The 11,138-nt window shown below is 44.7% G+C and overlaps 1 protein-coding gene across 1 annotated transcript in view; it reads right to left on the bottom strand.

Annotated features, from left to right (window-relative positions):
- Positions 1 to 8,929: 8,929 nt before the first annotated feature.
- The window catches only part of MROH9 (maestro heat like repeat family member 9), a 61,722-nt gene continuing 59,513 nt past the window's right edge, over positions 8,930 to 11,138 (bottom strand). The window contains 2 exon segments of the mRNA XM_044266120.1: positions 8,930 to 9,401; positions 10,987 to 11,049. Coding sequence (XP_044122055.1) covers positions 9,145 to 9,401; positions 10,987 to 11,049 — 320 coding nt within the window. The 3' untranslated portion in view covers positions 8,930 to 9,144.

The following is an 11,138-nucleotide window of genomic DNA, read 5'->3' as shown; positions in this document are numbered from 1 at the left end:
GGGGGAATCTCTCTTGTCCGTTGTCCTCTGTGGACCTGGATCTCTCCTCTCCAAGGTGAGGATTAGGATGCAGGCACTCCTAGGAGTTTGCCCAGCTTTCGAAGTCCGCGTATTTTGGTGGGGGTTTGAGTGCCCGGAGATGACTCCAGCACTTGGAAGCTGTGACGGGCCAGGCTGGGGCTCCTTTGACCAATTTCTTCTATTCAGATTTGCGGGTCTGCTTTCTGTTTGCTTCCAGTCATTTCCACACATAAGAAACAACAGCTAAACATCTGGGGAAGACGTGCTTTTTACACGTGAAAATTCTGATCTTTTTCCTATAGCCTTCGGTGCTATCTTTTTAGATGGCTCCTGCTGTGAGGAAATTTGAGAAATTGCAAATTCCATCTGCGACAGAAGCTTTCTGCTTTTACATGATAGTAGCACTGATTTTACTCTGCTTGTAGGGCCTTCTGTTTGGAGTACAGCAGCAGTCAGCTTTCTTAACTCTGCAAGGCTACAAACCATGGGGCTGTGGCAGATGGCATGCTCCCCAAATGGGTGCAATGTTACCCCCGATCCTCCGTGCTCTTCCTACAACCTTACCGTGACCCTCTCCTCATGAATGATGGGTTCCAAGCTCCTTCCCCAAACATCTGGGTTGCAATGGCTACAGCAGAAGTGGCATTTTGTGACTTCCGAGGATAGGTCATAAAAAAGGGATTCCGTTTCCTCCTGTGCTCATAGGAGCCCCACTCCTGGAGCTGTGAAAAAGCCCGGGTCGCATAGAGAAGCCGGGTATAGCTGTTCTGACAATAGAGCCAGCTGAGGTTCTAGTAATGGCTTCTATCAGCTTCCACTTATAAGAATGGTTGGGACTATTTACTATTTAATCAAATGAAATAACAATAAAAATGGTCACTTTCACATAATACTGGAAGTAAACAGAGATGTGGCATGTTGGATGATAAATACTAGTCTAGAAGATGATTAAATAAAATTGTTTTAATTACGGGTTGATGAATTAAAGACCTCCATCGTTGCGATCAGTTGCAACCAGTGAAGAACCAACCTTCCAAGACTATCATTTACTCTGAAAAACACTGAAGTTTTTTCTTTGCCCATACAGAAGAGTTTTATTAAGATAACAAGTAATTTGGCAAACGTTTGAGAACAGCAGAGCCCCCACTGGCCCCTTAATGGAAACCACCCTTAATGGAGGTTCAAGAAACCCTCATGGAGGGTTAATCAGAATAAAACAGCCCACCAACAAGCCCATAAAAGTTTCTAGACCTAGAAAATTCTGGTGGCAACCCTCTCGGGTCCCTTCCGTCTTTGGGAGCTTTGTACTATCACTCAATAAACGTGGCTTTTTAAGGGTGGTTTCCATTAAGAGAGAGGGGGCTTGTCCCTGCCTGCCTTTCTTCCCAACTATCTTGCATTAATATTTTTAAGATTCAACCATGTCATAGCATGTATTGTACTCCATTCCTTTTTATGGCTGGATAATATTCCGTTGTATGGATAAAACACATTTTGTTTATTCATTTATCTGTTGATGGGCATTTGGTTTGTTTTTCCCTTTATCTTTCACTTTCGACAGACACACTGTTATTCAATTCGGTTACTCTTTGACTTCTTAACCCGCATACCAGATAACTTTTGCATTTAAGGGTCTTGTGGACAGTATGTCGCAGCGCTAGAGGCAGCGGCCAGAGAACCTCCAGCCACGTTCTGGGAGGAGCCAGCTCTGGGGAGTCCTGCAGAGCTGTGTGTGAATCCTGCGCTGCCTGGCACTTTCTCTGACCTTAGTCCAATCTTAGACGCTGTCTTCATGTGCAAGCTTGTGTTAATAAAGTTTGCCTTAAATTGTTATCATGATGATTGTAGGAGTTAGAATTTATATGAAGGCACTTGTCCACGGATTAGCACACTTTGTACTTGTCAGTTCCCCTTCCGATGCGAAAGGCTTTGACTGCATTTCAGGGAAGACTGGCTGCCGGGACAGAAGATGTGTTGGGGTCGCCAGCTGTGTGTTCTTGACCCCAAATGGCAATGCAGGCTGTAGGTCCCAGCCCAGGGGCATCTGGCCAAAGGCAGTTGCTGCTCTCAAGTGAGCTAAAGCTGCCTTTGCGTTTCTTTGGCTTTGGCTACTCACGAATTCCTCTCTCTTTGGCAGAACCTTCTCCTCAGGCCCCATAGCCGTCTCATTGCTTGAGTCTACATTCAGTCTTTCATGGAAACAGGCACAGAAATGAATAATGAATTCATAATGAATTTGAATGAATTAAAAAATGAATAAAAAAGATTCCTTTTCTCAAGGAATCTTGTCTAGTGGACAGAACATTTGAATGTGGCAGTGAAAATCCGCTGTCATATTGTGCCTCTTCCTGGGAGCACAGGAGGACACCTCCGCTAGTCTCAGGAGGCCAAGACAGGGCGCCAGGAAGAGCTGATGAACGACGGACTCCCCAGATGAAGGGGGAATTAGTGAAGTAGAAACGTCATGCGGATGAAGCAGGCTGAAATCACTCGACTTGGATTCTGGGCCTCACCTTTTACATCAGTAAAGTTGGGTAATATTAGAGTTGTAATAATAAAAACACTATGTTAGAAATTCCTGGGGGTGGTACTTTGAAATCTTTGAAGGCTTGTGATAAATGGGGGCTCTTGATGCTATTTATAAGGGGAAAGGGGAAGAGGAAAGTTGTAAGGGCAGGAACCATAATAAAAATAGTAATATTCAGGAATGATTAACTATTAACATTGTAACAATTAATCTATTAACTAACCTACCATAGTAAGTATAGACCACATAAGTAGACTAGACAGTCTACTTAATTATTTAAGTAGTAAGTTAAGTACTAAGTTAAATAGCAACTTAAGTAACTAAAGTAGTCTACTAAGTAGACTTAGGCTGTCTAGTCTACTTAAGTGGTCTAAGCTTACTATCTTAGGGCAAGTTAAATTAATGTCTTCAAATGTTAAGAGTTGGGTACAGTTGTTATCCCATTTTGTAGAGGAGGAAACGGAGACACAAAGTTGTCAGCGACCCTGCCTGCACCCACGTGGCTAACAAGTGGCGGAGTCCAGGCCGCCTTGTTCTAGAGTCCTTGCTCCTGATCACTGTGTTGGGACAGCTGCACGTAGTTCCTTAGGACAGCAGCGTACGTAATAGGAGGAGGCTGGGACGAATGCGGTTGGACAGGTAGGCGTGCCCGGGAGAGGGAAGGCTGGCCAAGCTCAGGAGTTAGAGTTTTATGCTCAGAACAACCAGGACTTACTGAAGACTTACCAGGAGAACCATATGCCTGGGTTTTCCCTGGGGGATCCTGTAGGCAAGCGAGACTTCTAGTGATGAACTCCAAATCAGTGGGATGTCAGCTGAGGGCACAGAGCATGGGAAAGGAGCTCTGTTGCGGAAGGTCACCCCGCTGTTGACCGTCTTAGTCCCCACGGCTTGCACAGCCAGGGGTGGGGGAAGGTGTCTGGAGAGAACGTCTCTCCCAGTTCAGAGGCTTCTGGGAATAACCTACAAACTCAGGAATCTGAATCGGGGAAATAACTGGCCTTACTGACCCCATGATTTGTTTATACACAATATTTTATGAGGTGTTCCTATATAATCATACCATTAAAGCCTCGTAGTAATCCTGAGCTTGCGTGGAGAATATTAACCCCTTTCACAGAAAGAGAACCTGAAATGGGTTATTTAGAACTTCGAGCTAGTAAGCACAGAAGACAGGACTGAACCTCAGGTCTCCTCAACTCAGGCCTAGGTTCTGCCACGGTTATCCCAAGAGGGAGACGTTGTGGTAGTGGTTCACACTGATTGCTGAAGGGCTCTAGGACCACTGTGACACTCCCTTGCTGGGATCACGGTGACACATTCTTCACCAAATGATGTGCCTTCCTGTTTCCCCACGTGACTACTGTACGGCATTGCTGCCTCAAGGCCACGCACACGACTCACTGCGCATTGACTTGGCCGCAGTGTCTATGTAGAAATTGCAAAGAAAGCAAGATATACCAGAAAGTAAACCAATTAATGTAAGTATAGTGAATTTTCTATTTTTACTTTGTCAGATGTTTAGAATCCTGACCGTGCTGGTCTAAACAGTAACTCTATTTAGAATTCAGATACTTTTCCTTTTTACAGGGAAATAGACTCTTCCCTTGCTGCTCACCCTACTGTGGAAGGAAGGACTGGAAATATTAGAATCGTGTATCTGGAAATGTTTAATTTATATCCTTATTTCCCAGTGTAGTGCCTTCTGTGCACTAGACACTGAATAAATGTTTGCTTATAAATGATTGGTTCCTGTCTGATTGGTTCCTACTGTGTAATAAATACTAAACTTTATCAAGTTTTTCTCCACACGTCAGACACAGTGCTGGATACCGAGAGACAGAAATGTCTAAACCCAATCTCCGGGACAAAATGATGCATTGATTTACAGTCCTGTCTTCCCTCTAGATCCACCTGGGTTCTTAAAACACACTAATGCCCAGGCTTTTGGCACAAAGATTCTAATGTAAATGGTCTAGATTGACGTCTGCTTATTGTTATTTTAAACAAAACAAAATAAAACAAAACAAAAAGCAAAACCAAACAGTCTAAGTAATTCCAGCGTGTAACTAGAATTTTTACTCAGTGGGAGAAATGGATCCATAAAAGGCACGTACAATGGCGTAGTGGTTGAGAATGCTGCGTCTGGAGCCCTTGAGGTCAAATGTACTACCCGCCTCTTCTTAGGTTGCTGATGATGTACCCAACCTCTCTGAGGCTCAGACTCCCTATCGGTACAACGGAAGCAGTAGTGGTAGCCAGCTAGTAAGATATTTGGGAGAATAAATTTGGATGGTGCAAACCCAGCGCTTTGTACAGTGTCTGGCGTATCGTAGCTGCTTAGTTTTATCAGTTATTGTTAGTCTGTTTGAGGACAGTAAGCAGAGTGCGCTACGGGAACACACTGAGAGTCCGAGAAGCTGCTCAGGAGGAGGATAGTTTCTGACCAGGTGCCACCATCATGTTGTTGTACAAAATAGAGGTCAGCTGTCATTTCTGGAGTAGTGACCTCACTGGGAACGACTTGCGTAGTCGTTGCCTCCAGCTGCACAGATACCAAAGCTGAGAAAGTGTATGGCCGTGCCGCATCTGCATGATGGGGCAAGAATTCCCTTTCCCAGAATTATTGTGAAGATGAAATAAAATAATTGTAAGGAAGTGCCCATCACAGAGGAGGTGGGCGACAAAGAGGGAAGAGGCGATGGGAAGGAGAGGGTGGAGAGAGAACCAGGTGGTGATGGAGGAGGTTACACTGTAGGTTGAGTGAGGGGGGCGGTAGCCTCACACACTTCGAAGAAAATGTCTAATACAGGAGTATCAGAAAATACCAGATCTTTTGCAGTAATCTCAAACCTCAAACTGTATATAAGATCCATTACACTCATTGCTAAATCTGCTTGTTTGTTTGTTTTTTGGAGTGGGGGGAATTATAGTTTGGTTTGGTTTGCTTTGTTTTATAGAAATCCAGGTGTGGGATGCCTGGGTGGCTCAGTGGTTTAAAGCATCTACCTTCGGCTCAGGTCATGGTCTCAGGGTCCTGGGATCGAGCCCCGCATCGGGCTCTCTGCTCAGCAGGGAACCATGCTTCCTCCTCTCTCTCTGCCTGCCCCTCTGACCGCTTGTGATCTCTGTCTGTCAAATAAATAAATAAAATCTTTAAAAAAAAGTTCATTAAAAAAAAAAAAAAGAAATCCAGGTATGTCCGTTTCCTTTTCCTACTCTGTCAATTTAGCACAAATTTAGTGGCTAAAACAACATCAACTTATGTTATAGTTTTGGAGTTCAGATGTCAAAAATGAGTTTCACTAGCCAAGATCAAGGTGTAGGTCACATCATGCTCCCTCTTGAGGCTCCAGAAGGGAATCTATTTCCTTGCCTTTTTCTGGCTTCTAGAGTTGCATTCCTTGGCTCCTGTTCCCTACCTTCATCTTCAAGGCAAACGTCTTGCATCTCCAAAAATCTCTTTCCTCTCTGATCTAACTTCCCTTGCAAAGACCTTATAATTATATTTGGTGTCCCGGATAATCCAGGATAATCTCCCCATCTCAAGATCCTTTAAATAACCACATATATAAAATTCCTTTTGCCATGTTAGGTAACATACTTGCAGATTCTGGGAATCAGGGATTGGATCTCTGTGGTAAGGTTACTAGTTAGCCTATCACAGTAGGCATCTTGCAAGTTTAGAAGGTGGGCAAGGAAATTAACATTGTTTTAATCTGATTTTACAAACATTCCTCGCTTTTTCAGATGCAACAGCACAAACTATTAGAGTTGTAGAGTGACTCAACTTTGAGATGTTAGTAGGCTTATGATTAAAATAATATATATTATATGTATAATATAATATAATATAATATATATATATTTTAAAGATTTTATTTATTTGTCAGAGAGAGAGAGGGAGAGAGAGCGAGCACAGGCAGACAGAATGGCAGACAGAGGCAGAGGGAGAAGCAGGCTCCCTGCCGAGCAAGGAGCCCGATGTGGGACTCGATCCCAGGACGCTGGGATCATGACCTGAGCCGAAGGCAGCTGCTTAACCAACTGAGCCACCCAGGGGTCCCAATATAATATATATTTTTTATATTAACACATAATGTGTTATTTGTTTCAGGGGTATAGGTCTGAGAATCATCAGGCTTACACAATTCACAGCACTCACCATAGCACAGACCCTCCTCAGTGTCCATCACTTAAATACCCTATTCTTACTCCCCAACCCCCAGCAATCCTCAGTTTGTTTCCTGAGATTAAGAGTCTCTTATGGTTTGTCTCCCTCCCTATCCCATCTTATTTCATTTTTTCCTTCCCTACTGCCCACAAACTCCCACCCTGCCTCTTAAACTCCTCATATCAGAGAGATCATATATGATGATTATCTTTCTGTGATTAACTTACTTCACTCAGCATAACACCCTCCAGTTCCATGCATGTCATTGCAAATGGTAAGATTTCATTTCTTTTGATGGCCGCATAGTATTCCACCATATATATGCACCACATCTTCTTTATCCACTCATCTGTTGATGGACATCTAGGCTCTTTCCATACTTTGGCTATTGTGGACTTTGCTGCTATGAACATTCCGGTGCACGTGTCCCTTCGGATCACTCTATTCGTATCTTTAGGGTAAATAGTAGTGTGATTGCTGGGTGATAGGGTAGCTCTATCGTCAACTTTTTGAGGAACCTCCATGCTGTTTTCCAGAGTGGCTGCACCAGCTTGCATTCCCACCAACAGTGTAGGAGGGTTCCCCTTTCTCCACATCCTCATCAACACCTGTCATTTGCTGACTTGTTAATTTTAGCCATTCTGACTGGTGTGAGGTGGTATCTCACTGTGGTTTTTATTTTTATTTCCCTGATGCTGAGGGATGCTGAGCACTTTTTCATGTGTCTGTTGGCCATCTGGATGTCTTCTTTGCAGAAATGTCTGTTCATGTCTTCTGGTGGGCAAAGAAATTTGCCCTGATTTTGAAAAGTGAGGTCTGGAACATCTGGGTACTATGAAGCAATATGGATTAAACAGTAAATTAAAATTACCCATTCTTTCATTGTTGTTAATATTAAGTATCACATCTGAAAACTTTCACTGAAGCACGAGTGAAACGTGTCCTGTTGGCACCTCGTTCACCCGGCACGTGCTCGTCAAGCACCCGTTCCGAGCCGGAGAACTTCACGGAGGGTAAAACATATTTGCCTTCAAGAAACTCCAATGTTGTGGGGCAGAGAGAGAGAAAAAAATTAGGGATTTCACTAAAGGCGGGGAAATGCAATGAAAGCTACATGGAACGCTAAGGCAAAATAGGAGCAACGTGAACCTACTTGATCAAAGGCGTCTGGAAAATGCATCTCGGAGGTATCGGTCGGGATTCGAGTAGAGAGGCAGCATCAGGGATTTGACCGCAAGAAGTTGGAGGTTCCCTAGTCTCAGCAAGGCTGTTGTCTTCACAAGGATGCTGGAGCTTGGCGTTTGCAGGGCACGCAGTTGGGAAGGGAAGGGGCATGTACAGTGGGAGTGGGAGAGGACGGGGAAAACCCACAGTCTTGGAAGTATGTCACTCTCCTGTGGCCTCTACCATTCAAGCTGTTGATGATGTGCATAGCTCACAGGAGAAGCTCGTGTCCTTTGTCAACAGAAGTCGGAGGAGCTGAAGGAGGACCCAAGGCAGAGGCAGTGGCTGCTGCCCCACACCAGAGAAATGAAAACATCCATGCACTGCAAGTGGACGTATTACAAAGACACAACTCCTGAACCATCTGGGCTTTCAGCTAACTACAAGTCGTTTCCTGTAACTGGAGGGTCTGATGTGAGGGGGGAGGACAGGGTGGGAGGGAGATACAGTGATGAACCCAAGCCACAGGTCAAGCAAGATCAAGCAAGCAAGATCACTGGGGACTTTCGAACATCAGACAGTGTTCGACTGCATCCTGAGGGCAATGGGCCACTACTAACGAGAGTGGGTTATCCAGTTTTCATTTTGAAAGTTTAGGGTGATTAGCACAGCACCATCTTTCCCTCAGGACTCAGCTCTCCCCATTCTTTCCCTGCCCACCTGTGTCCATGACGAAGTCTCCTGCGTCCCCCCAGTACTCTTCTTGCCTCAGAAATGACATCTCCTATTTCCCTTCCTCCTTCCATGAAAGTCCCATTTCTTCCTTTTTCAGTACTGTTCCAGGCAACATTTGTCCCAGAAGGATGGAAATAGGCACACGGGTGTGTCACTAGACCATGACCTTCCTGAGAACAGGAACCTCGTTTATATAATCCAAATGTCCCCACTGCCTAGCATAGTGCCTGGTACTTAGAAGGTGTTCAATAGATGCTTATCGATTAAATAAAAACCCAAGAGCTTCTCATCAAACACTTTGCTTATATGATTTTTCAGCTGTATTAATCGATCACTGTTAAACATAGGAAGGCAATGGATTTCAATATTTGAATAGAGAATTAGGTGACAGGAAAGGCTTCTAGCATCCTTCACAAAAGCATGTATGTATAGACTCATTATCAAGAGGAAAAGGAACATCATTTCTCTTCTGAGGTGTGTTCTGAGCCACAGACCAGCATCTCATTCTTTACTGAACTGTTTCCTAATTCTCACCCATATGGGCTTCCTTGTCATTCTTGGTGTCCTTCATCCTCACGGGACTGCAGGCCGGGTTGTCGGACCACTTATAATTATAAAGAGGCTTCAGTTTTTTTGTGTAGATAGAGTTAAATACTCTTCGGAAGATTTGTTTAAGGTTGGAGGAGGTCAGTCCATGGGCTATTTCCTTAAAAACTGCGTAGGTTATCTCCGCCAGCTCCCTGGTCACGGGGTCTTCGTCGCGAAGCCTCAGGTCAATGGCTGGAAGAGAAGAAGGGCCTGTTAGTGCAAGTCGTCTCTCTCTCGGGGTCGAGAAGCTCTAACCATGGACAGAACCTCCACCTTTCACAGTCTCTCCTTTCCTTCTCCGACCCCCCGATTTTCATTATTTGGACTAGAAACATCCAGGAAGCTCTATCTGCTTATCCCCACCAGACCTCAATAAAGAAAAACAGGAACACTCACTAAATATTTACAGAGCGCCTATTATGCGCTGAGCATTCTAAGTAGCGAAAACATATATTCATGAGGAGGGTCAATCGTGCTCATAACAATGGCAAAGTGGGAATCAGTCTCAATGTTCTCCAGCAGAGAACCGCGTAAAAAATAGGCACATCATAAAATGAAATACACACACATAGTAACATGAGGATGTCAACCCACGGTCCTTGGCATGAATATGTGAAGTGACTTATACAACCACGAAGGTAGTTTAAAAAATCAACGTGTAATAACTTACATTCTTTAAAAATGTCTGAGATAATGTACAATGCCAAAATGCTAATACCAGTCTATCCAGATACCAGGCTTGTCGTTGTTTTCTCCCTAACAAAAAAGGACTTGAGAGGGGAAAACAAGGACAGAGGTGGCGAGGAGAGAGGAGGAGGAGCAGGAGATGAAGGGGAGAAGGAAGAACACGAGCCCGAGGGACAGGTAGGCAGAGCTATCGTGCTTAATTAACATCGGCAGGCGGGCAGTAAGTAGATGCTGAATAAACGGGCAGACGGGTGAGCAGGCGAGCGGAAGAGGGAGGAAGATATGACGTTTTCACGTGGGCTCCTTGGTTGTAACAAACGTGCCACCGGGGGGAGGGATGTCAAATCGTGGGAGGCATGTGGGGTGGGGGCCAGGCATATGGGAAATCTCTGTACTTTGCTCTCAGTTTTGCTGTAAATCTAAAACTTCTCTGAAAAATAAACTCTCTGACACACATCCGAAAAGGGAAGGCAGCAGGCGGCCGCCCCATCTTCTGCCTCACCTATTTGTAAATCGGATCTTGGGGAGGAAATAGAGGCCACCAGGGAGACGCATTCCTGGTGCCTTTGTGCACGGCTATGCTCTAAAATGTAAATTCTCAGAGGGAAGGGACTTTGCCTCGCTCACTGCTGTGTGCTCTGCAGCCGGAATAGTGTGTCACATGGTAGATGCTGCGAAAATATTTGTTGGATAGATGAATGAGCGAACAAATCTTCAACTCCGTAGTTCCTGAGGGCTGTGGGTGATGTTAGGTCTCAAATAATGAGAGGGATAGACAGATTTAAGCGCGCGTGCACACACACACACACACACACACACACACTCAGAAAGGAAGGAAGAGAAGGAAACGGAAGAGAAAGGAAGGGAAGAGAAGGAAAAGGAAGAGAAAGGAAGGGAAGAGAAGGAAAAGGAAGAGAAAGGAAGGGAAGCAGGGAAGGGGAAAGGAAGAGATGCCCTCCAATCTAGTCCTTCCACGGATTCCCCCTCACCACTTTCCTCCCGTCCCCGGCAAAACAGCTGGGAGAACACAGCTGTGAACTCAATCACTGAGGCTTATATGTACAGATTCCTTTGTAACTTCAACACTTACCCTCAAGCATGACTTCTATTTCATCTCTGAGCAGTAGGTGGCCACCTACCTTTGCTAAGTACCCTGTGCACAAAGTAAAATTAAAGTTACCCCGAAATATATTATGCGAATTCATTCTCTGATCTGGCTGCTTAGACAGCTTTCTTCAAAGA

Source organism: Neovison vison, chromosome 10 (genome assembly GCF_020171115.1).
Source record: "Neovison vison isolate M4711 chromosome 10, ASM_NN_V1, whole genome shotgun sequence".
NCBI lineage: Eukaryota > Metazoa > Chordata > Mammalia > Carnivora > Mustelidae > Neogale > Neogale vison.
The sequence above is the reverse complement of the archived record's forward strand: the minus strand, read 5'-3'. Positions and strand labels throughout refer to the sequence as shown.